The 27,224-nt window shown below is 39.1% G+C and overlaps 1 protein-coding gene across 6 annotated transcripts; it reads left to right on the top strand.

Moving 5' to 3' along the window:
- The first annotated feature begins 181 nt into the window (after positions 1 to 181).
- On the top strand, positions 182 to 26,063 carry LOC127640754 (PHD finger protein 21A-like). 6 transcript variants are annotated; one of them, XM_052123479.1, is made up of 18 exons: positions 182 to 428; positions 4,918 to 4,956; positions 5,521 to 5,619; positions 7,563 to 7,595; positions 8,686 to 8,751; positions 13,448 to 13,615; positions 14,788 to 15,039; positions 15,393 to 15,485; positions 17,663 to 17,950; positions 19,430 to 19,540; positions 19,625 to 19,676; positions 19,809 to 19,888; positions 19,994 to 20,054; positions 21,623 to 21,816; positions 22,419 to 22,574; positions 23,229 to 23,304; positions 23,848 to 23,951; positions 25,287 to 26,063. In XM_052123479.1, exons 3-18 carry the CDS (start codon positions 5,563 to 5,565, stop codon positions 25,965 to 25,967), a joined length of 2,472 nt encoding a protein of 823 aa, XP_051979439.1. In that variant the 5' UTR covers positions 182 to 428; positions 4,918 to 4,956; positions 5,521 to 5,562; the 3' UTR covers positions 25,968 to 26,063. The 6 variants fall into 6 exon arrangements, with proteins under 6 accessions (XP_051979439.1, XP_051979440.1, XP_051979437.1 ...); XM_052123480.1 differs by having other exon boundaries at positions 5,517 to 5,619; positions 14,791 to 15,039; XM_052123477.1 differs by having other exon boundaries at positions 5,517 to 5,619.
- The last annotated feature ends 1,161 nt before the right edge of the window (positions 26,064 to 27,224 follow it).

The raw sequence follows: 27,224 nt of genomic DNA, 5'->3' as shown, positions 1-27,224 counted from the left end.
TGAAACTTTACGCCCACTTTCCCGCTAGGATTCCGGCTTTTGCGGGAATCGTGATGTTTTTGAGTCGCTTGGATGCGCGTTTGTGAGTATTTGCGCTTTCTGACTGTTACTTTTCTCACCCCTTCGTCTCCCTCTTCCTGCGCGGATGAATCGCTCGGTGCTGCGGCTGTGGTGAATGAGATTGAAGAAGAGTTCTTCTTGTTTTGTATCTCAGTTTCTCTCTTTTCAACACACACTAATTAAATTGAAACAAACAAAAAATAAGGTCGGTTAGCCTAGCGAAACCGAGCCTAGCGTACCGCTACAGCGATGTGAGCGATCGCATCGGGGGATTCTTTGCCGAGATCTCGGAGTGTTTGTAAATATTTATTTAAATAATTTGTGGGGGGAGAGAGAGAAGCACTACCGCTCAAGTGAGTAGAAGGAGGGTAAGTGCACCTTGGGATCTTTTTATTATTATTATTATTATTATGAATGCAACTTTTATGCGCCTCGTTTCTGGACTTTGATCGTCCATTAACTACTCACCGCTTTTACCCATCTTAAGCCCGTCGCGATCGGGTAGGTAGAGAAGTCAGGAGCCCGATGGTTTTGAAGCAAAAAAATCCCCCCTTATTTCTAGGAGTTGTGCGGTGTATTTCTAAGTGCGGCGCGTCGAACGTTCCACGCATATTGTTATTTTGTAACAATTTAAACTTCGCTGGATACATTGTTGCCGCAACGGTTCTTTCCAGCTCAGTGGAAACAATGTATCCGATGGAAGGGGGGGGGGTGTAAATGGGGGGAAATGAACATATTTTGCTCGTGCATGGCTTGAATTAGTGGTTGCGGCTCAGTCGAGTCCATCTAACTGTAATTTGTGCTGTTGGCCTGTTAGCTTTAGCTGGGTTAGCCGTAGCACAATGTGAAAGCTCCTTATTTCCACTAGCAGCTTATAAAAAAGATTCAGTAGTATTTTGATAGTTTCCAGCGCTTTTAGTCCCTGAACTTGTCGTGGGTGGGTGATAAAGTGATGCCTTTTTAAAGCAATGCGATTTTATTTTGGCTTGTTTGGAAAGTGATTTTGTGTGTGTGTGTGTGTTGCTTTTTTTCTGGTTGGTGGAGGCAGACTTATTCTAGAGCTGATGTGTTGTAGCTTGCACCAACTAAAACCTGGTTCTTTAGGAGAGTAAATGTGCCATATGAGGGGGAAAAAGAAACTCAACCCCCGTATATCCTCTCGTTTGGGTGGATTTGTCCTTATTTAGACGAACTCAAGCAAGCTTGTTCCCCTCCAGGATGAATCTTAGTGAAAGTATGCTGTGGGTAAACAGCACTGCATGCATCTTCCGTGTTTCCCTGAGGTTTTTAATAGTGGCCTAACCAAAGTGATGCCGAACTTTTCCTGTCATTTGCACATCCCTGGTCAGATCCAGAGAACTAAAGCCCGGTTTAATGCATATAGTTTGGGCTGGTTTTTGAGGGTCAGGCTGCAACCGAACCGCCTGTCAAAGTGGTTTGCAGTCTTTTGGTGTAGATTTGCAGGTGCCAAATTAAAGCACTTGCATAACAGATGGAGCACAACATATGCCACACTAATTTCAGGTTCAGTTAGGGATGCCTGTTTTATAGATAAATGCCTTAAATAAGTAACATTCTGTCTTTTTGTTTTTAGTCTTTGATGTCCTTTGATTTTGTAAGGACTTTTGTAAACACAAGGGCTCATTCAAAACAGTTTTATTGTTGTTCAAGTTATATTTTTGAACTGATTGTTTATGTTTGTCAAACTTTAGCATGTGTTTACTGATTGTTATTGATTATCTTTTTATTTCGGGCTTGCTTTCATGTTGTTTAAATGCTGAACTATTTAGTTTTGCATCGTGTTGATATTTTGTAATCGGTACTAATTGTTGATATTTGACATGTTTTTTAAACTTTTGAATGTGTTCGCACTTCTTTGATTGTTATTGATAATATTATTTCATTTTTTACTTTAGTTTTCCTTGCCCAGGTAGTTTTACTTTAATGGTTTCACTCTTGCAATCAAGTAATTTGGGAATCTGTCATTCCATGTAAGTGACTAGAACATTTTCCATCCACAAACAACATATATGTGTAGTTGTTGATTCCTTTGTTTATCAAAGAATTATGCAAAACAAAACGCTGCTGGGTAATGTAACATGACACTGACAGTATTTTAGTAGTACTGTATTGCTTGTCAGTGTAGTATTGATATTCTGTTACCTCACACAGGCCAAGATCCTATTTATAAAGGACAATAATTCACATTACCCTTTTATGTGTATTTTATTTTTAGCTGTCAGTTTGCTTTGGTTTAAGTAAAGTTTAATATCTATTATCAGCACTCAACTGAAAAAGTTGTCAATAGATGCATTTAAACAATTGTTTGTTGCATTATGGGTATGTTAAAAGAAGTTTAAGGTGTAATAATCACCTCTCCGTAGAGTTAAAAACGCATAATGTACTAACAAGACTTACTAATAACTTCAGTTTATTTAACATACAACTATTTTCCTTGTTGAAAAAATGTATAAATTTGATTCTTTAAGCTTTAATAAAATTAGTCCGATTTTGGATCTAGAATTGGCCTGGAATATATATATATATATATACTTTTTACAAATTTATACTTTCAACAAGTCACTTTTGAAACTTTGCAGGGACAACAAAATTGCATTTTTACTGTGGTGTACAACTTTACTGTTACAAATCTCAACATGATTTGATTTATAAAGTTAGTTTTTCTTATCACTGATACTTGAGATTAGGGACAGTTTTTGAATACTAAATTAATTTTAAATTAATATATAAACAAAGATCTCAGCTAATGAACCTTGTACGGGAACAGGTTTCTATAAAAACGCTATTTTCTGAAAATTTACATTTATTCAGTTACAACTCAGAAACACTAAAAAGCATGTTATATTAATTGTATCCATCCAACAAGAGTGTGAAAGCTTTAATTATCTAATAATGGTGTTCAGTAAAGGAGTTAAATGATTAAATGATTTTTTTCTGTTTTCACACTATTCTGAAAATTCAGATGGAGTTTGCAAAGTTGAATATTTTTTCCATCTTAACCATGTAATGCCAAAATTACTCCATAATTCTTAACAGAAATGATCGTAATGAGATGACATGTTGAAGCTGTGACCGCAGAGACTTAAACATGGTTTGATTAAAATTAGCTTGACCATATGTCCTAATGTTGCATCCACCATGAACAGGAAGTGGAAAAGGTGTATTCAGAGTAATAGCTGACCATGACATTGTCTGATTTATTCAGGATTATTAAAAAAAAATTACAAAAAATCTGATGTTGACACAAAGTGAGGACATAACTTTGATAGGCAGTTTTTTATGGAAAATATCATTTAAAGTTTACTTTATTTATTGTTTGATATCATACAGATCCCTTCATTTCATATTTATATTTAGAATTTGCTGCATTTTAAACACTTTGTTTGGCAGTTTAACCTTCCTGAAGACTGGTTAAGTTCCATGTGCTTCCAAGTATAGCACATGCATTTAAAATAATATCTAATGTAATTATTTAAAAATATAAATAATGCATGCCCGAGTATACACATTTCCTTTTAGATGTAACTTTTCAGTATTTTTATTATTAAAAATATCTTGATTTTAACATGAAGAGGACTTTTTATGTAGGACATTCTTTCAAGAGTAAGTGTTACATATTAATATGCATGGTGTTATGAGAGACCAGACAGATTACTTGCGTGATGACGAACATAAAAAAAAGCTTATTTATGCCATCCATAACAAAATATCTTATGAGATGGTAATTGATATGTAATTTTTCCCCCCAGGTCTCTTCTAGTTTGGTGTTTTGTGCATAGTTAGCAGTGTTTCTTCTTTTTGCCGTTGACTGGATTTAATGATGGATATTTTATAATATATATTTTATTTATTATACTATAAGATTGCTTAATGTTCAAAAAGGCTACTTTCAGTAGAGTAAATGAGCTTGTTTACATGCACACCAGCAAGCCATTTTTTAGCAAGAAAGCTGCTCAAGGCTGGAAAGCGGCGTTCCTGTTTACATTCACTTTGTTCACGGATTTCTCTTTACTCCCGTTTACATGCGGCTCGGTCAGGATGCCGCTTTCTCCACAGCAATGTAATTTCCCCACGATGCTTTTGTAAATATCAGACATGGCATTTGTAGTCTCTTGCTACTTAATATTGTTAGTTTTCAAGAATATCAGCTTTATCTGGCTGATATGAATTAATTTATTTTTTGCTCAACGTGACTTTATAATAAGCATTTTGCTTGTAAAATATGCTGATGAAAAAGTACATAATCAACCTGTTTTTCTGTCCCAATTGATTTTGGACACCCAAGACCTGGAATTGGAAGTTAGCCAAATATTGGACATGGTTCCTTAATCAAACATTATGTGAAAGTCAGATTTAATTGTGTTTGATTGGAGACTTTATATGATCAAAGACTCGCCGAGTGACTCAGACACGTAGACTTGAGAGGTGTCATTTCCTGGCCATTGTAGACTCAAGGTCCTTAGATGTTCGACTGCTGCGTGGTCATGACAGATGTCATCATTGGCGAATTTAGGCTTGATTTAAAATCACACAACTCCATTTGGCATGAATGCACAAAGCATGAGTTTTGAAGAAGTTATTTTTGGGCCTGTAGAGATGCAGAGAGATGCCAGAGGGATGCAAGACTTCTTGTCGCATAGTTCATAGACGGGATGAGCAATTAGATGGCTACTGAATGCTGCGCTTGCAATGTTGCCCCCTTTTTCACAGACTGTGAGAGAGAGAGAGAGAGAGAATTGGAATGTCTCTACCCCTTCTAATAGGGTGTGTGTGTGTGTGTGTGTGTGTGTGTGTGTGTGTGTGTGTGTGTGTGTGTGTGTGTTTCATTTTGTGCAGGGAGTTGGAGAGAGTAAACACCAGTCTCAGTGCCAGCTGGTAAGTCCTTTAATAGCCTCTGTTATAATTGTCCTCTTGGCACAGAGCCACACAACAAAATCAATGAGAGTGAATGAATGTCTGTAACACTGCCTCCGTTTCGCTCACTGTTACGCAAAGTCTTTGCATTGGAGTTGTTACGATTCGTCCAACAGGCATAACAAACTCCTCGTGAACCATCTCCTCCATTGTCTTAAGTTTTCATCCTCCGCCATCTCCACTTTTTTTCTGTCCAGAAAATAGCTTTTCAGCAACTCCTTTTATTGAGTTTCTTTCTATTAGCCACATTCGGCCAAGATACTTTTTCGACCTTAAACAAGAGGTTCACCAATATCATGCAAGTGCAGTGTCGCCAAAACATCATGCATCATACCTAGATTTAGAAAAGTGCATTTTCCTCTCCAACTGTATTAGACGCTGACTTTTGTTCTCCCTTGAGGTGGCATCGAATTAAGCCAACCTCCAAGCATCTCAGACGGCTTGCGGAATAAAGGTTAAATATATAAAATGGAAGAAAAAATCCAATAAACCTCCGAAACCGCTCTTTCTGATTTCTCAAGACAGGCTGAAAGTTTCCTGGGACTCTCTTTCCGCCGAACTGGATCAATGATGGAATTGCAAACATTACAGGAGGCCCTGAAAGTGGAAATACAAGTCCATCAGGTAGGAGATCTTGCAGATGGTTCGGCAAGTGTTTTAAGTGGAGGCCTTTCAGATTTTTCGGTAACACTTTACAGTAAGGTTGTATTTGTTTACATTAGTAGATGCGTTAGGCATGAGCTAATAATGTTATAACCATTTCCAGAATATGTTAATCTTAGTTTATGTTAATGTACTATTAAAATACTATTGTTCATTGTGTTCAAGTTAGTTAATAATGCATTAACTAATGTTATACAACTATTAATGTAAACCGTGTGATAGAATATGTAGAAATTAAATGGATAGTTCACCCAAAAATTTAAATTCTCTCATCATTTACTCACCCTCATGCCATCCCAGATGTGTATGACTTTCTTTCTTCTGCAAAACACAAATGAAGATTTTTCAGAAGAGATCTGATAGGTGTGGGTGAGAAACAGAACCATATTTAAGTGCTTTTCTTATCCTAAATCTCCACTTTCACATTTACATCTGAAAGTGGATGTAATCTGAAAAGTGAAAGTGGATATTTAGAGCAAAAAAGGACTTAAATATTGTTCTGTTTCTCACCCACACCTATCATATCTCTTCTGAAGACATGGATTTAACCACTGGAGTCTTATGGATTACTTTTATGTTCACCATGTATGATTTTTGGAGCTACAAACTTCTGATCACCATTCACTTGCTTTGTATGGACCTACAGAGCTGAGATATTCTTCTAAAGATCTTCATTTGTGTTTTGCAGAACAAAGAAAGTCATACACATCTGGGATGGCATGAGGGCGAGTAAATGATGAGAGAATAAAACATTTTGGGTGAACTATCCCTTTAACATTTAACAGAGTTTAATAAATGCTGTATTTGCGTTGTTCTTTCTTAGTTCATGTTAAGTATTGTATTAATGAATACAACCTCATTGTAAAGTGTTTTCTGAATCTGCCAGAATGGGTCTTCAAGTCCTCTATTTTCCTTCTTCCTGAGTGATACTCGCTGGATTACTGTTAAATGAAGATAGGTTTCCTTTCGTGTCACTCGTAGTCAGAGGCGGCGTGTCCCAGCAGGCAGAAAATTAGCTGAGCAGCCTGGGTGGGGAATAGAAAAAGGAAAAGGCAGGGAGGGAGGAAAGTAGAGAAAGAAAAATAGGGAGAATAGGGGTCATACTGGGGGGAGAAAGCGTAAGCTATTACTTAAATTGTAAGAAATCATCTCAAGCAGGTGTTCCTTTTCATACTAGATTTTCTTTTTGTGTTGCCGTCTGGTTTTGTCTTAATATCGCTCTGAATATTTGACAAGCAGGTGGAAGAGGGATTTCAACTCCATCCAGGGCAGCAACAGCCTAAAAACAGGTTGTTTTGTGCTTTTGGATGTAGTGTCCCGTGACGTCTTTGAAGAAACAAAAAAGTGAATTTTTAAGGGGATTGATGCATGTATTTTTACATTCCTTCTAAATAATCGTCAATCAACTGAATTTGAATTTAATCGCATACAATTCAAAGTGCAATTTAGATGAATCAGAGTCACAAATAGTTTCCATGCTCTCTCGCACACAAGGAATTTGCATCTGGTAACTAAAGCTTTGAGTACTCACAGCTTGATGGAGAATAATTGAAGTAAAAATAAAATAGCACGTGTACAGAGAAACACAGAACAAAGATAATGTGGGTCCAGAAGAGTGCTTAAATTACATTTTCATATAAATTACACTTGTCAGTTGCACATGGGAAATATTCGCACAAGCTCATTAACTACATCCCACAAACTGTTGTAAACTGGAAGAAACCGTTACCTCTACAGAAAGCGGTAGGCAGTCTGCCTGCTGCTCTGTCGGCTTTTGTCTTGAGTGCGAGACAGGTGCAATAGGGTGTAGTTTGACATTTGGCCTGTAGATGGCGCACTGTGTCTGTGTCTCCCTCCAAAACTGTTCGCCTAACAGTTTCTTGTCTTTTCTTCTGTTACCATAGAAACTTGTTGCCCAAATGAAACAGGACCCACAGGTAAATGTTTTTTTGCTACTTTGCTTTTCTATAAATGTTCCTCTGATCTACTTGAACGTTAAACTTGAGTTTGTTTATTTGTTTAGGGTAGGTTGAATATGTATTAATGCAATAGTTAAAGGAATATTCCGGGTTTAATACAAGTTAAGCTCAATTGACAGCATTTGTGGCATATGTTGCTTACCACAAAAATGTATTTTGACCTATCCCTCCTTTAAAAAAGCACAAAAAAAAAAAAAAGCTAAAATTTTGGTTACAGTGAGGCACTTACAATGGAAGTCAATGGGGCCAATTTTTGAAGGGGTTATAAGCAGAAAAGTGAAGCTTGTAATGTGATTAAATTAATTTCATTTACATTAATTCTTCTGTTAAAACTTGTGTATTATTTGAGCTGTAAAGTTGTTTAAATCATAATGTTTACAGTCATTTTACAGTTTGTTGACGTTAATCGTCATGGCAACAAAGTTGCAAAATTGGGTATTACTTAGAAAAGGTTATTAAGCCATTTTATCAGACTAAAATCATGTTACATGCATATTTGTGGCTATACTTTTGAAATGTTGAGTATTTTAACGTTTACGGATTGGCCCCACTGACTTCCATTGTAAGTGCCTTACTGGAACCCAGAAGAAAAGGAGGGGCAAGTCAAAAATAATTTTTCCTGGTAATAAAACATTATGCCACATATGCTGTCGACTGAGCTTAACTTGTACTGAACCCACAAAATTCCTTTAACACAAACTAACAATGAACAATACTTTTACAGCATTTATTAATCTTACTTGATGTACATTTTTTCACATCCAAATACATTTACAGTTGTATATTAACATGAGTTAATGCATTATGAACTAATATGAATATGTACGTTTATAAATGTATAAATGTACATTAATTTAAATAAATGGTGTAAACAGTTATTTTCCATTATTAGTTTGATGATACCTAATACATTAGATAATGTTGACATACCCATAGAACTTTATTGCTAAACAAGTGTTACTGAATTGCTAAAAAAAACGTTCTTGCTCAATTTTTATTTTTTATTTCTTTTATTTGATTCTTACACTTATTGTTGCCGTTTTTGTAGAACGCAGACCTGAAGAAGCAACTTCACGAGCTCCAGGCGAAAATCACGGCTCTGAGTGAGAAACAGGTAAGATGATTCACAAGTATTGTAATGTCATTCACTGCTACAGGTGCTGGGACGGACGATGTTTATGAACAGTGAATCGCATGAAACGCGTTTAATTGTGTTTTGATAAGCAAAGTCTGAATTGAGAATATCAGGTCTTAAAGTCATCATGAACTCAATATCGACCATATTAACTTGTGATTCATTGATTCATTCGCACATTTTATTTTTCTATAATAATGTAAGAACCTCAGCTGTCATTTTTGGCTGATGGCTGAATGGCTCTTTTACAGCCCCTCCACTTTTCACAATCCAATCAATTCCTGATGGGAAAAAAGTACCATTCCACATTTTATAATTGTCTTTATTATCTTATTGAATATCCTGTATCCACTTTGATATGTCACATTAGTGAAGTAAATTGGATTGCAGACTTTGCTTCATTGTTGACATGCAGCTCTGACACTGATCAGTGATGGAATCGAAAGGTGACTGGTGACACGTGTTTTCCTGCAGATAATATTTGGTCTTTTTAGGAAATGGCAAGTTCATTTTTATTTACTGGAGCATTTTTGAATAGTTTTCTTTAGTGGTCTTGATTTCCTACATTAACAGCTTGATCTTCTGGGAATGTTAGATTTGAATTGTGTAATGACAGTAGACGTGAGCAAAGATTGATATGTTTATAAAAATGTTTTTTTTTTTTAGTAAAGACCAGTCAGCAGTACAGGCCTGTGTCTGAGCATTTAACAAAAGTGTGTGTGTGTGTGTGTGTGTGTGTGTGTGTGTGTGTGTGTGTGTGTGTGTGTGTGTGTGTGTGTGTGTGTGGTCTGCTGGTGGAAGGTGAAAACATTCCAGATTGCCTGATATTGCACTTATTTGGTTGCTTGTTGAAAAGTCTTGATTTTTAGCACAGCTGTTATGGGGCAATGTTTCACTTCTTTCTACCTCCTCTTGATATTCTCCAGTTAGTTTCATCAAAGAATCGTCCCAGTTTAATGACTCAAGCTGATCTCCGACTAAGCTTTTATCCTAGAGATGGAGACCTAGACGAGGATTAGAGCCAGTGATGATGCTCATTGAATGCTAATTCACTTCTGTCTTTTGTCAGGGTGAATCTCCCTAAAACTGTCAAAAATCTGTCTTGGTCACATTTCATCCCATAATCAACAGAGAAAAAGTTTATTCTATTTTTAGTCAAAATTTCTTGGGGACGTACTGATTTTAAAGGAATAGTTTACCCAAAAATGAAAATGGTGTTATTTACACATCCTCATGTAGTTCCAAACCTGCATGAATTTTCTTTCCTAAGTGGAACACAAAAAGAGACCTTAGGCAAAATGTTACCTCAGTCTCCATTCACTTTCATTAAATGGATGGAATAAAAAGTTGCAATAAAAGTGAATGGTGACTGAGACTAACAAACTGCCTTACACCCCAATTTTATTCCAAGGAGGAAAGTCATGGAGGTTTGAATTAAAATTTGTAGGGTGGCCTAATGTTTTAAAATTCTGGCCTGTACTGATAAACCATTAATTATTTTCATGTCATGACTGATAACCATAAAATCTTGAATCACTGGAAAGTCCACAGTTAAATATCCAGCACCGGCTGATAAATATTCAACATTAACTGATATCAGTACGTTACATTTATCTCCTGTGTCGTACATCTGTAGACTTAACTGCATTGTGATTATTTTCATGACGATTAAGCAACCCCTCCCCATTACTATAAATACAAAAAATAATAGAATATTTAAAGGGATAGTTCACCCAAAAATAAAAATTATCTTATCATTTACTCCCTCTCATGCCAGCCGATATGTGTATGACTTTCTTTGTTCTGCTGAACACAAGCAAAGATGTCTAGAAGAATATCTCATCTCTGTAGGTCCATACAATGCAAGTGAATGGTGGCCAGAAATATGAAGCTCCAAAAAGCACACAAAGGCAGTATAAAAGAAATTCATGTGACTCCAGTGGTTTAATCCATGTCTTCTGAAGCAATATGATAGGTGTGGGTGAGACAAATATCAATATTAAAGTTTTTACTATAAATGTTCCCCCCTATCCAGTAGATGCCAGTATGCACAATGAATGTGAAAGTGGAGGTTTGTAGGAAAAAAGGACTTAAACTTGATCTGTTTCTCACTCACACCTATTATCACTTCTTAAGACGCTTTTAAGAAGATGAATTGAACCACTTGAGTCATATTGGATTACTTTTATGCTGCCTGTATACAAATTGCAAATTTATTTAAAAGAATAAACTGAAATATCACATTGACATAAGTATTCAGACCCTTAACTCAGTAATTAGTTGAAGCACCTTTGGCAGTAATTAGAGCCTCAAGTCTTTTTGTGTATGATACGACAAGCTTTGCACACCTGGATTTGGGTATTTTCTGCCATTCTGCTCTGCAGATCCTCTCAAGCTCTGTCAGGTTGGATGGGGAATGTCGATGGACAGCCATTTTCAGGTCTCTCCATAGATGTTAGATTGGGTTCAAGTCCGGGCTCTGGCTGGGCCACTCAAGGACATTCACAGAGTTGTCCCGTAGCCACTCTTGGCTGTGTGCTTGGGGTCATTGTCCTGTTGGAAGGTGAACCTTCCGCCCAGTCTGAGGTCCTGAATGCTCGGACCAGGTTTTCATTAGGATATCTCTGTATTTTGCTACGTTCAGTTTTCCTTCAACCCTGACCAGTCCCCGCCCCTGAAAAACACCCCACAGTATGATGCTCCCACCACCATGATTCACCACTGGGATGGTATTGCGCAGGTGATGAGCGGTGCCTGGTTTCCTCCAGACATGATGCTTTGATTTGAGGCTAAACAGTTAAATCTGTGTTTCATCAGAGCAGAAAATCCTGTTTCTCACAGTCTGAGAGTCTTTTAGGTGCTTTTTAGTGTCTTGCAATGAGAGGCTTCCGTCTGGCCACACTGCCATAAAGCCCAGATCGGTGGAGTGTTACAGTGATTGTTGTCCTCCTGCAAGTATCTCCCATCTCCACACATGTTCATCGGGTTCTTAGTCACCTCTCTTACCAAGGCCCTTCTCCCCCAATTGCTCAGTTTGTCCGGCGGACAGCTCTAGGAAGAGTCCTGGTTGTTCCAAAGTTCTTCAATTTAAAAATTATGGAGGCCACTGTGCTCTTGGGAACCTTCAATGCAGCCGGAATTGATTTGTAGCCTTCCCCAGATCTGTGCCTCTACAATCCTGTCTCTGAACGCTGCAGGCAGTTCCTTTGACCTCATGGCTTGGTTTTTGCTCTGATATACATTTTCAGCTGTGAGAACTTGTATAGACAGGTGTGTGCCTTTCCAAGTCATGTCCAATTGAATTTGTCACAGGTGGACTCCAATCAAACTGTAGAGACATCTCAAAGATGATCCAGAAAAATGGGATACGCCTGAGCTAAATTTCAAGTGTCATAGTAAAGGGTCTGAATACTTGTCAATGTCAGTGTGATATTTCAGTTTTCTCTTCTTAATAAATTTGCAGAGTTATCAAAAACTGTTGTCATTATGGGGTATGGCGTGTTGATTGATGTGGGAAAAAAGGTATTTTATCATAAGGCTGCAACATAACAAAATGTGAAAAAACTGGTCTGAATACATTCTGAATGCACTGTATGCTTTTTGGAGCTTCAACGTTCACCATTCACTTGCATTTAAATTGACTTTAATGTAACAATGCAAAAAAAATCTTAATGGTCTTTAAATCTGTTTCAATTTCTTTATGCAAAATGCTTTTTGGGGTGAAATGTGAATTATTCATATGAGTCATCTTTGAGATTTATTCAGTGTATGTGTCTTTTTTATATGTCAAACTCTTTCTCAGTCCAGTCGGCCATGAATAGAGTTAGTCTGCCTTTCAAATCCCTCTTCATTTCATGTGAATTCTCTATAGCACTTTCCACTTCATGAATTTATATTTATGTGATTTAGCCTGTATGTGCAAAGCCCGTAGCTGGCACGGTGGTCTGTTGTGTATGTAAACTTTCCGCTTGCAAGTCCAAAGCCAGTACTGTGCGATGGATCATCCCCTTAAGGAGAAAAATTGTTGTCAAAATTCATTTAGCATAAGGTACTTCATTTGATGTTGTGCACAAGGGCTTTGTTGGGGAGTGTGTGTGTGTGTGTGTGTGTGTGTGTGTGTGTGTGTGTGTGTGTGTGTGTGTGTGTGTGTGTGTGTGTGTGTGTGTGTGTGTGTGTGTGTGTGTGTGTGTGTGTCAGAGAGAGAGGGTGAGTGTCTGTATTTGCACTCTCAGAGGTACGCTTTGGCCCCAGAGGACTCTGAGACAGCAGAGTGCGTGAGATGAATTTCAATCGTGTGTGCGCGCGCGCACAGCGCTCGGTAGGCCTTTATAAAAGCTGTTCTACTGTAGTTAAAATGGACTCACTCCTGAAAGGTCTTTAAGATAGACTGAATAAAAGCCACGACTGGGCTAAACACACTGAGCAAAGAAAACCAGGAAATTTGGTGACTAATGACCTATTATTAGAAACCGCTGGAGCCAGATATAAACAGAACATTGAAAAGACAAGATGGGGTCTTTTCAATTTCATTTCTCAGAAAAAGTGCAGATGGCTGTTTCAGGACAAATTGACCTGTTCTGTTGTTTTCAGCAGTCACCAATTCCTTTTAACTTGCAATCATAATGTGAAAGGGAATGGTTTTATTGCTGCTTAGTAATCTCTCTCTCTCTTTAAGAAAAAAGTGGTTGAGCAGTTGCGGAAAGAGTTGCTGGTTAAACAGGAGCCAGAACTGAAGATGCAGACACTCCCGGCAGTAGCAGATGGTAAAACCATTCTGCTCACACCCACCTGTACCCCAACACAGCCTCCCACAGGGCCTCCACACAACCAGGGGGTGCCACAGGTACTGTTTTATACAACAAACCGTTTACTAGTGGTTATTTTGATTCAGCCCAGTGATTTTAATCTTTTGATTCGTTTCACCTAAAACATTTAGTTCAAGATTTGTTTCTGTTGGTTGCATCATTACACCAGTTGGTGGCAACCTGTGAGTGGCTTTTTTTTTTTTACTATTAGGAGTAAGACAGACTTGAGAGGAAAACTAGTCTTATTGCAGGGTTCCCACAGTAACGAAAATCTGAAAATATCAGGAAATGTTTTAATTGTGTTTAATAGTTTTTCAAAGCTCTGAAATGTTAAATGAGCTAGATCTCTTTCTCTTGCGTAGAGTAAAACTCTACAAGACACAGTGATGTCTGATTTGTCAGGGAATTGTTATTTTGAGTCAGTTCTTTTCAATAAATTAGTTAAAATGGTTCACAAGTCGGTCTAAACAATTAATTGGCGAATCAACCTGAATCAAAATCACTTTTAAAAATGAATCCAGTTATCACAAATGCCTAGAAAGGTCATGGAAAAATCATGGAAGTTTATTAATCAATAAGGGTGGGAACCCTTCAAGCAGTCTACAAGTGGTGTTGATTGATTCATTCCCAGTTATTAAAATCTTTTGACCAAAAACATAACTTGGTAATTAGTTACCGATTTGTTCAATGAGACTTTCTTTAGGTTACATCATTACACCAGTAGATGGTGATCTGTGAGTTTATTTTAACTACTAAGAGTAAATCATTGAGTCATTCACACAGCAGATTCTTTTTAAAACACTAAACAAGTCTTTTATCTTTTATTTAAAATATAAAACCTAAAAGTTGCATTCCTACAGATCTACAAAGAGGCACATTGTGTTTAAGCACCATAAGTATTTTCTCCAGAAACGAAAGTGAATGAGAACGATTTGTTCACTTAAAAGATTCATTTAGAAACACCTTTCCCTTTTATTGTAAAAAGAAAAAGTTGCAGTGAAAGTAATTTGTGACTTGAGCCTTACATTCTGCATAAAATAATCTTTTGAGTTCCACGAAAGAAAGAAAGCCTGTGTGTTAAAACAAATTATGACAGAACTTGAATTTTTGGTTACTATCCCTTTAAGAAAATACAAAGGGACAGTTTTGAATTCATACTCACTTAAATGTCGTCTTTTCTGTCACTCAATTTTACCACTTCCCTGACTAGAAGACTCTCACAGTGACGCCGGTCATCACCGCAAAGACTCTACCTCTCGTGCTCAAAGCTGCCACCTCCATGCCTGCTTCCATGGCAACGCAACGCTCCACCGTCGCCATGGTCACTGCCATCAGCAACCCCCCCAGACCCGGCACCAATTCCGACTCCCAGAGCACACCAATCAACCTTCAGGTGGCCAGCAAACTACCCAATCAGGACGCAGACACAACCACACGGATCGTGTCCAAGAATGTCATTGTCGTGAGTGTGAATCACTTCTAAAGATTCTTCCTTTTGCAACGCCCTCTTCAATAATATTTACTTTCTTGCTTAAATGTAGCAATCTGACAATGATTTAGAAATACCAATCTTTGATGTCCTCTTTTTTTTGCATAGCTTGCTGTAGACTAGTTAGATTGCTTTGAAGTGATTAGAACAGAATGTTTGTCTCACGTTAGAATGAAGATTTGAAATGACTACCTTTCTATGATGTGCTTGGCAGTGGTGTATGGTGACATACTTCTGTGATGTAACCAGTTGTAGTAAATGAGACTCCTCTAAAAGCAGGCAATGTTCATATTTTCTAGTCCAGTAAATGGCTGATTTTGTCACAGATGCAGGCCACCACCACCTCTGCCCAGCCTATCAAAGTTCCCCAGTTTGTCCCTCCTCCTAGATTGATGCCTCGACCCACTTTTCAGCCACAGGTGCGTCTCTGTAAGACCTGCCCCTCCCTCTCCCTTCCAAGTACATACAATCCCACACCGATACCACCAGACACACAGGCCTAGTTTCAGAGGCCTGCATATTATAATGAGGGGGTGTAGTTTGAGACACCAGTAATGTCTCCGATCCAAGTCAAGATATTTTTATAACTTCTCATCTTAATTTTTAATATGGGAACTGAAATCAAAAGTTAAAAATGGTTCCATACCTAGAGACCCAAGTTCTGTTTTTTCCTCATAAAACTGACTCACCTTCTCCTACCTAGCACTGGCTGTTGCTGTGATACTGTCTGCTCAAGTTTTTTTCTTTGCTTTAGGGCACCTACACACTAGAGTTTATACTACTTCAAAGAATGCTTCTTCCATCAATTTGAATCCATTGATTTCAAAGGGGATGGTGCATCACAAGACAAAATCCAAGGGTTTGTGGAAGTGATGTTTTGCTATTTGACACAGTTTAATACACGGACGTAGACATCCATTGACCATTGAGAATTTCAGAGAAGCGGGTCTAGGTGTGCTTTCAAAAATTCTCTGTAAACTGGCCCAGCTCTTTTCACACCCTCAAAACAGATCTTACGCATTCTAATCCTTCAAATGCTCCATCAGAGCTTTCTCTAGTGTGTAAGCTCCCTTAGTGTGTGAGAGTAAGAGAAAGCGTGTTGCTATTTGTTCCTTTGTAACAATGTACAGTAGTTGCAGCATTTGTTTTCTGCTTTTTTTCTGCCCCAATGCTATTAATTCCTTTTTATACTGCTTTGGCTGACACTGTCATTAACCCCACCACCTTCAAGAGTGACATCACAACACCTTTTACATTATAAGGCTATGTAATGCTAAAGAGATCTCAGTTGAACCCATTCAGTGGGCTGTGGTGTTTTCCAGATCTACAAACTAGACAACTGTTTCAGAACAGCAACCAGGAAAGCATATTCTGAATAAAATTAAGGGAAAACTAGTTCAAGTTTGTTGTTAGAACTTTGGGTAAGAAAAGATTGCTGTAATTGCAGTTGATTACTGTAGGGTCAGATAAACATGGAATGATTGGTTTCCTTGAACCAACATGATAAGGTTTAAAATCAGCTTTGGTAGATGGTGTCACTGACTATGTTTACATGGACACCAGAAAGTGGCTTATTGCGAGAAAGCAGCATTTCCGTGTACATGCACTGTATAAGCAGCTTTTTTTTTTACTCCCATATACATGTGTCTCGGTCAGTAAGCAGCTTTCTCCTGAGCAACGTCATTTTCCAGCATGTTTTTTTTTTATTTATACATGGCATCAGAGGAAAACTTAGATATTTTTGCATTGCTTTATTTCCAGATATTCCAAAGTTGTTGCTGTGTTTCTTTTCTGAACTTTCCATCATGACTTGCAGTGGAATTGCATAGCAATAGTGAAGTTTTCCTACTATGGAAAACTCTGGGATTCCCTCGTTGTACATGCACATATACGTGAACGTGAGGAACAGTCAATATTTTACATTGGTGTGTATGGATGCATATACTGTACACACTGTACTTCCAGAAATGTTGAATTCTTTCCGCTGTTGACTTTGTTGGGCTCCATTTTATGACTTTTGTTAGCCGGTCCGTTCACACACTCAAAAACCTGTAAGAAAGGCGTGTATGCTTTTACATGACAACATAAGCCGCGTCCTCCAGAAGAAATCTGGGTGTGTTAAATCACTTTCTTTTAATCCCTTAAGCAGCATAAAGAAAACGGCATTCTTGTTTACATGACATTTCAGAAGGATGCTTTCTGCAAGAACTCTGAAATAAACCATTTTCTTAAGTGCATGTAAATGTGGTCAATGAAACCAGCCCCTCTAAAGCATGATGATACATGGAAGAATACAGATCCTGCAATAAACTTGGGATAGTTCACACAAAACTTATTTTGGGTTAACTATGACTTTAAGAAAGGTTTAGAGCAACAGGTTGAGATGCATTGTGTGGGCAGAATGGGTGATTTTGATCCACATTTAAACTGGTCACTGCTAGAGAACCAGAGCTCAGTGTTGGCATTACTTACAGCTGAGATTGCCTCAACACAAACCAGCATGGCTGTGAATGGCATGGAAACAGAGTGGCTTTCATGACCAATCAGTCTGACAAGACTGGACCTGCTTTCTCACCCCCCTTCCACCATTTCACAGGTTCGGTCGAAACCTCCCACGCCCAACAATGTGCCCATTGCTCCAGCTCCCCCTCCCCCTATGGTGGCAGCTCCCCTGATCCAGCGGCCCCTGATGATCACCACCAAACTGACGTCATCTCTGCCTGCCTCCGCTGGACCCATCCATCAGGTGCGCATTGTAAACGGACAGCAGTGCACCATTGACAAGACCATGGCCACAGTCACAGGAAGCACCACACAAGTCACAGGCATCGTCATCAGCCCTGCCCAGACAATTCAGATCAGCAACCTTAACTCGGACAAAAAGGTAGGAACACAGGGCGGTACATTTGCGATTAAGAATTATTCATGGGAGGGGCTTTGTTTGCTCCAGGGTCATGCAAAATTATCATAGAAATTATATGGGGTAGAGATGGTCCAGTTCTTGCTTGTGACATCAACATGGATCCTGAAAAAAGTTTAAATAGTACATAAATAAACAGCAATGGTGTTGATGTCAGAGTTGCTGTTGTTTTCAGTTGATAGCTGTATATTGCATTGCCTGTGATGTCAACGATATCATATTAGATGGATAGCTAGCTAGTGGCTACTGAGCCTCATTGATGGTTTCCATGACAGCAGGGCTATGTATCAGCTAGCCAGCTAATACTTCCTAACTGGCTGACTTTATGACTGATTCAGTTAGCTAGTTGTGTGTATTACATTTCCAGACAGCTTGGATTTTTAGAGACACATATTCCATCATCTAGATGGTGAACATCAGCTAAATATTGAAAATTACAAAAGTTTATCATCAATAACAATTTTTGTTTTTTCATTACAAATCACTATCTTTTATCGCCCAGCCCAAATGTGACTGCTTTGTGATACGTTTAAGTACAGTCGTCTCCAACTGCATGTACAGACAAAATGTAGAATTCCTGTATCGGCACATAGAAGACTGAAGTGTACTTTAGCCTTTACAGTTAAAAGAGCTTATCTACATGGGGCCTGGGTAGCTCAGCGAGTATTGACGCTTACTACCACCCCTGGAGTCGCGAGTTCGAATCCAGGGTGTGCTGAGTGACTCCAGCCAGGTCTCCTAAGCAACCAAATTGGCTCTGTTGATAGTGAATTTTGTCAGTTCGAACCAGTCTGGCCATTCTCTGTTGACCTCTCTCATCAAGGTGTTTCCATCCACAGAACTGCCACTTGCTGGATGTTTTTTGGTTTTGGCATCAATCTGAGTAAACTCTAGAAGCTGTTGTGCATGAAAATCCCAGGAGAATCAGCAGTTACAGAAATACTGAAACCAGCCTGTCTGGCACCAACAATCATGCAATGGTCCAAATCATTGAGATCACATTTTTTCTCCATTCTGATGTGAACATTAACTGAAGCTCTTGACCCGTAACTGCATGATTTTATGCACTGCTGCCACACGATTGGCTGATTAGATAATTACATGGATGATTGTTGGTGGTTTTAATTTAGATTATTATTGATTTGACTATTAGGCAGGTGGCTTTAATTTTGTGGCTGATTGGTGTATATGATACATTTACTGTCAGATTTTTCAGATTTGAAATATGTTAATGGAATGTAATCTTGACAATTTCTGAGATTTAGGTCTGTCCCCATTTAATTAGATAAGAAGTAGCTGTCCGGGGACATTACCAACATGAACTGACTTGCCTTGAAAGAAAATTAGGAATTATTCAGGAGAGCATAGTAAAGCTGTGAAGTTTTTCCATTTTTCTCACTGGTGTGCTTTCATGATATTTCGTGCATTTATGGTCTTCATCAGACTGTGAAACCACAGGGAGGTTCAGAAAATGTGGTCACGAGTACACCACCCTCATCCTCTCCTCCCCTTCCTCCTCCTCCTCCTAAGGTCAAACGAGAAGAAAGTCCACAGGTAACCTGTGTCTTTAGACTTCTGTCATAGCCTAAATTTTACCTAACTAATTAATAAAAAATTGATAAATCTTTCCTCTTTCAGAAACTTGCTTTTATGGTCTCTCTCGGGTTGGTCACATATGACCATCTTGAAGGTAAGTCCTACTGTTTGCAAAACTGCACTGTGAGTTTCTAGTGTTCTGCTACAATTATAGTGAAATTTAATTTATTTAACCAACAAACATGACATTTTGTAACCAAATGTGCTTGGATGTCATTCTCTGCAGAGATTCAGAGCAGAAGACAAGAACGCAAAAGGAGAACAACAGCCAACCCAGTGTACAGCGGAGCAGTGTTTGAACCAGAGGTACAGACACATGTTCTTTAGTTCTTCCTCCATGGATGTGATCCTAAATTTGAGATCTTAAATTGTATTTAGAAATCTAACAGTCTGACTTCTCATGTATCTCAGAGGAAAAAGAGTGCCGTCACCTATTTGAACACTCCATTGCATCAAGGGACCAGGAAAAGAGGTCAGTACCTGCCTGCCTACATACCTAAATTGTGCTTAGTTGCTTAAGTTGATGTACTGTAGCCCTGCTGCTTCTGTGTATCATCTAACAGACACCTTAGACGCCTCTCTTCTTTCTCTGGCAATTCTGCTTTGTGTCTTTGCCAGGGTTTAATCTCTCTGCAGTCCTACACATGTTCAGTAGAACTGAGCTAGCATGTATAATGTGTTGTAGAATAAAGGTTGTGATGAAGGAACAACTCTTCTAGGTTTATGGTTTCCAGAGATGCAAACTCAAGTTGTAATTACTTCACTTTTGAGTTGGAGTTTACTTGAAGGACTTTTTGTAGAATCCCTTAAAAGTTAAAGACTTACAAATTAATTGGTCTCCACCTTTGGCACTTGAGATTTTACTTGATGTGGTTGGCTCCCTAAGGGACTTGAGATTTGACTTAAGCTTAACCTTCAGGACTTGAGACTTGGCCTTGACTCGGACTCCACCTCAAAATGTTTACACTAGCCTTGACTTTAAGACTTGACTTGGTCTCTGCCATAGGGGCTTACGATGTGTTTTGGACTCCACCTCAAAGACTTGAGGTTTAACTTGAATTCCAAATGAAAGGTTTGAGGCTTGACATGGTCTCTGCCCTAGGGACTCGAGACATGATTTGGATTCCACCTTAGGGACTTGAGACTTGACCTGGACATAGAATTAAAAGACTTGACTTGGACTTCACCATAAGGACTGTAGGCTTAAGAATCCGCCTCCATTTTGTAGACTTGAGACTGGAATTGGAGTCCACCTCAAAGACTTAAGGTTTAACTTGGACTCTGCCTTAGGGACTTGTGAACATATACATTTACATTAATAAGAAATGTCAGGCAAACAAAGTGCTCTGATATTAAATACAGTTGACTGAAGGTCCCGATGCTCCTCTGTGGTGAATCCAGCGACAGAATGTTGTTGATCCAACCCTGAGCTGAAACACCTCTTAAAAAGCTGTAGATAAAGTTCATGGTTGAGTTAGATTAATTTGTAATGTTTTGACTTAGTTATCTAGTAGTTAAGCACACTTCACATTACCTTAGAGTAGATGTTATGTTTTAATTCTATGTTGCCTTTTTTTTCCTATGCATGAGGTAGTTGGAGTAAATGATTGCTAACTTGTTCCCGAAGGAGGCTCAAACAGGGAAAACTTTTTGATGTGAAGTACAGTTCAGTCGGATGTCTTGAAGGGAGATTAAGTGCCTGTCTGTTTGTGGCTTTGGCCTTTCTATCTATCTTTCTACCTACCTTTCTTTCACTTAAAATTCCCTGCATGCTGCTGTGGTTGTCTGTTGCACTAACTGCTTTCTGTGACCCTCCCTTCCATTTTCTTCTTCTTCCTCCTTCGCTCTCTTCCCCCTTTGTTTCCATGCTAGCCAATGAGGATCCCCTCTCTAAGGTATGTTGCAACCAGAATATGCCATTATTTATTTCATCTTTGTGTTCTATTTTTCTTTCTTTTCCCTCCTCCATTTTTCTGTTCCTTTTTTGTTTTGTTTTTGTTTTGTTCGTTTTTCTTTTCTTGTCTGTCTCATTTCACTCAGGTCGCCCTCCCAAATACAGCACCACCACAACCAGCAACAGCAGTACTGCAGTGCCGGAGCTGGGCTGCAACCCCCTGCTCTCCCCCACCAGCAGCCTCCCCGCCTCCCCAGCCCCTGAGCGGCCTGATATAGGGGGCTTTCCCCTCTCTGTCCACCCTCATTCTGTCCCCCAGCCCAGCCCCAGCTCCGGGGATGTAAGTAGCCATCAGCCAAGTCTGGGCGACAGTGTTGTTGACAAGACACCCCCCAAAAAACCATCCCTCATCCTGTACACCTTGAAGTGTACTGGAGCAAGGTAACACTCTGTTTGTTAGAGTACAGCATCTACCCTGGAGAGAAAAAAGATGACCTACCAGCACTGTCATTCATGTGTTTATTTGTATTTGTTGTATGTGTTTAAATGGAGCCAACAGTCTTACAAAGTGAACAGTCTTTAACTACCTTTCCTGCAAATATCAGACCTGAAGTTATGCATTGTAGTATACAACTTTTAAAATCCTTTTTTAAATAACCTTTCCACATCTTAGCATTCATATGCCTAAATGCCCATCTATTGATAATTACATGACATATATATATATATATATATATATATATATATATATATTATAATAACCAAACAAACTTTTACGAGGTAAATATCCAGTGCCCTGGCTAAGTGAGCAATCCAGTTATCAATAAGCCACTAGACAAATCCCTCTAATCAGAAGTCAGCTCCTCCCCGCCTTTTCCATTATCTGATTGGTCCAGAATAGAGGGGGGCGGTGGTACTGACACCTGACGTTCTTCCCGACAGGGAGACATCCATGAGGATTTCTGCACTGTGTGCAGACGCAGTGGACAGTTGCTCATGTGTGACACATGCTCGCGTGTCTACCATCTCGACTGCTTGGAGCCGCCCCTCAAAAACATTCCCAAAGGCATGTGGATCTGTCCTAAATGTCACGACCAGGTAAACAGCAGCACAACGAGGTCTTGGGCAACTCCTTTCCCACCCTAGGCAGTGTGTTCTCCTCAACTGAAATTCCGTAGTTTTAAAGGGATAGTTCGCCTCTAAATGAAATCTGTCATCATTTACTCTGAGGTTGTTCCAAACCCGAATGCCTTTTTGGCTTCTGTGGGACTTAAAAGTAGATGTTAGGAAAAATGAATGGTGACTGAAGCTAACATTCTGCCTAACTTCTCCATTTGTGCTCCACAGAAAAAAGGTAGTAAACATTTGAATATACATTATATTGAATCTACATTACATTTTCGATTTTGAATCTGTCCCTTTAAGCGCACATGAGTATATCATTAGAAATGGGAGATCGACTGAAAGATCAAACTCCTCTTTGCCTGCCAAAGTGTTAATTTTTCCCCTTACACAAAGAGAGATTCTTCAGGCGCAAGGCTGTTTCGACCTTTGTAAGCTCTTACATGGTTCGGTATTGATTGTGCCTTTTTCCACCCATCATTTAAGTGTAAGACAGCATCCAGCACTCCCATTGAAGTTCTGTTGTTCATCACTGTTGCCATCTACAGTTTTTCACAGTTTCTCTCTCATGGTTTTCCAGGAGGTCAAGTGTGCACAGCACTGTTGTTATTAAGATAATTTATTTTACAGATTCTGAAGAAGGAAGAGGCCATTCCCTGGCCAGGAACCCTTGCAATCGTCCATTCTTACATTGCTTACAAAGAAGGTAGATGCATTTTGATTTCAATTGATAGTAAGATTAATTTTACACCAATTTTACATTAAAGGGGTCATATACCAAACAAAAAATTACAAATAGACTTCATTTACATTACATTTACATTTATGCATTTGGCAGACGCTTTTATCCAAAGCGACTTACAGTGCAATTATGACAGGGACAATCCCCCCGGAACAACCTGGAGTTAAGTGCCTTGCTCAAGGACACAATGGTGGTAGCCGTGGGGTTAGAACCTCTGACCTTCTGATTAACAGCCCTGTGCTTTAACCACTACGCCACCACCACTCCAGCCTCGCTTTCTTAATGTTGGGATCCTGTAGAAGTCTATGCAGGTGTTCCACCACAGCTAGAAACGACACAAATCTCAAGATCAAGGAAAGTTAGATATTCCATGATTTAGACCCCTTTTAGCACTGTACCCCAAATTTGCATGCCCATACAGGCCCCAAATGACATGTCCATGTGTTGTGAGAGGCTGTAAGCTGAATGAGCCTATGGAATTTATGAGTGTTTGTTCCTGTCTGACAGCGAAAGAAGAAGAAAAACAGAAGATAATGAAATGGAGCGCTGAGCTAAAGCTGGAACGAGAGCAACTGGAACACAGAGTAAAACAGCTCAGCAACTCTATAACGGTGAAGTGTTTGTCTTTTCTTTGTGTCTGGTGCTTTTCTGTATTTAAGATTAATATTATTCTTGTGCTGCACCTCAATGTGAAGGGTTGTTTGCCTCTGAAAACCAATTGTAAGGCAAAGGTTCAGGTAAATATTTGGGTTCCAGCTCTGAAAACATTAAAGTAATACTTCACTCAAAAATTATAATTATCTCATAATTTACTAAATCTACCCGTATCACTCTCTTTCTTCTGTGGAACATAAACAAAGATATTTTGATATAGATTTGAGGTGTTTTTGTCAGTGAAGTCAATGGGGTCCAACAATTTCAAACTCCAAAAAAGAAATAAAGGCAGCATAAAAGTTCATTACACTCACCGTGCACTTTATTAGGAACACTATGGTCCTAATAAAGTGCCCAAAGTGGTCTTCTGCCTCAAGGTTAGACGTGTTGTGCATTCTGGGATACTATTCTGCTCACTACAATTGTACAGAGTTGTTATCTGAGTAACCGTAGACTTAGTCAGCTCGAACCACGCTGGCCATTCTCTATTGACCGCTCTCTTCAACAAGGCTCTTCTGTCCGCAGAACTGCCACTTGCTGGATGTTTTTTGGTTTTGGCATCATTCTGAGTAAACTCTAGAGACTGTTGTGCGAGAAAATCCCAGGAGATCAGCAGTTACAGAAATACTTTAACCAGCCCGTCTGTCACCAACTAGCACCAATTCTGATGGTTGATGTGAACAATAACTGAAGCTCCTGACCCATATCTGCCTGATTTTATGTACTGTACTGCTGCCACTGGATTGGCCGATTAGATAATCGCATGAATATGTAGGCGTACAGGTGTTCCTAATAATGTTCTCTGTGAATGTATTCCAAGTGGTTTAATCCACATCTCCTAAAGCGATCCGATCGGTTTTGGGTGAGAAACAAGACAAAACAAACTTCTTTTTCTAATTTTGCCATCTGCAGTCTCGTTGGCAGAGCTCGATTACACTTCCTCACGCTTGACAGCTGTGCAGTCATGTAGATGCATCAAACATGAGGAAGAGTAATCAAGCTCCAAATCATGATTGCATCAAAGTATCTTCGTTTGTGTTCCCCAGAAGAAAGTCATATGAGCTACCATGGCTATACCTTAAACTATCAGATTCATCCACGCAGAAGAGAAGTGCAGAAGCATAACTGTCGTAAAAACAATTAATACAAAATAAAATAAAAAACAATGTTAGAATTTTATGTTTTAACCACAGATGTTGATACAGAGCCCAGAATTCCATAATGGTTCATTTTATAATGTAGTATAATTTGCGTAAATTTGCCATCATGTAACATTTTCCCTTCGTCAACAGAAATGCATGGAGACCAAGAACAGCATACTTGCCCGTCAGAAGGAGATGCAGGCCTCTCTGGAGAAGGTGAAACATCTTGTCCATCTGATCCAGAGCTTTAACTTGTCTCAATCCATGGAGACGGACGTTCTGCAGGATACCAAACCGGACTGTGCAGAGTCAGGGAGCCTCAAAGACTCTAAGGACACTACTCAATTCTGTTTGCAAGAGAACCCTGCCGAGCCTAATGTGCAAGTACCTGCAGCAGTAGCAGTCCCAGAAGTGCAGGCAGAGCCAGAAGTGGGAGAAATCGCAGAACCTGCAGCTGCAGTCACACCCAAAGCTGTGTCTGGTGAATTGGGGGTCATGGAAATGCCCGAAGCCACAGTTAGCGAAGATATGTTGGGTGCGGCGAAAGCGGCAGAGCCAGCAGAATTGTCCCCGATCAGGGACGTAAAGGCCAATGGAGGGACGGACTGTGTTTGTACTGGCTTGAACCCGGAAGTAGACAAGGGTGTGGTTGAAACTGCAGACTCTGAGAACATTCCTCCCAATGTCGCCAGCTGTGGAGAGGAAGCTGAAAAGATGGAGGTGGAACGGCAGGGCAACGGAAGTTATGGCGTCAACAACAACGGCAAAACCTCAGAACCTTCTCAGCAAGCTTTGCCAGCCCCTCTCAGCAATGTGGACATCCCAAAATAGTTCTCAGCCTCATCCTAAACACACTTGCATCACCAAAACATTTAAAACAGATTTCCTATAGCACCTTGGACTGGTGCACAAAGTTGCCAATCTATACGTGTGTGTGTATATATATATATATATATATATATATATATATATATATATATATATATATATATATATATATATATACATATATATATATAATACATATATATGTTAACTATATCCAAATAAATGTTGTTGTTTTTTATTTTATTTTCTTCTTTGATACATATGGTAAAACTGTGTCAACAGTACATCTATTTCCAAGACAAACTGGTCTTGGTTCTTGTAGACCAATATAGCCCAAACGTCTGGGTGAAAAAGGGTGACTTACGAAAGAGTGTCATGCCAATTATTAGATTATTAAAAAAAGAAAATAATAGTTTAACAAATAATAATGATGGTGATAAAGAAGATGATGGATTATTCATCACATCAGACCAGTGTGTGCCTCCAGTATGGGGTTTGTTCCATAGGTTGTCTTAGTCGTCTTCTCTCCAGGCTGAGGAAGACAGGGCAGACATGTCCAAAGACTGCATGACTATGCCCACACCCTGTGCACCTTCAGCCAGGACTGAGTGGACCGGTAAAACCAAAAGCTTCTCTTTCCAAGCAAGACAAATGGATTAAAGTGTCAGTATTTGCCAGTGACAAGGCAGAGGCTTGAGAATCCTGTTGCTGGCGCAAGTTAAACAAAATCAGGACTCGGCCAGGACTGCCTATAGCAACCCCTCTAACTTCTCTCCTCCACTCTGCATCCTCTTGCATTTAGCAGTTAGAAGTAGGAAGTGTCCAGTCTAAGGACCCGTTTCCAAGTCATCTCAGGCTAAACAGTGGTAGAACGTAAGGCTAAGCCTCACAAGGTCTTTGATTAAGGGCTGGAAGAGAAAGCTACACCAGAAGCCGAATCAAATCATGTGTGGTAGATTAGTTTGAAAAGCGGTGTTGGTTCTGTGAATTGAATGAGTCTTGTTTGTAAGTCTGTGTGTCTGTATTGGATGCTATTTGTGTTTTTTTTTTTTTTTTTTTTTTAAAGGGAAAAAATGACAACCCTGTCTAAATCGAAGTATTTGTTGTTGTTTTTTTTATATAGGAAAATATATTCAGGTCTTCCTAGTCTTCATTGAAAAAATAAGTGCTTTTCTGTTTCAGGAAACAGTTGTTTGTTATCAAAGGTGTTTAATGGCATAAATTATGCAAGCAGCTTTCTCAGTCTCGCAGAGATGCCCG

Source organism: Xyrauchen texanus, chromosome 49 (assembly GCF_025860055.1).
Source record: "Xyrauchen texanus isolate HMW12.3.18 chromosome 49, RBS_HiC_50CHRs, whole genome shotgun sequence".
NCBI classification, from domain to species: domain Eukaryota; kingdom Metazoa; phylum Chordata; class Actinopteri; order Cypriniformes; family Catostomidae; genus Xyrauchen; species Xyrauchen texanus.
Note: the sequence above shows the minus strand (reverse complement) of the source record. Positions and strands in the feature narration are given on the sequence as shown.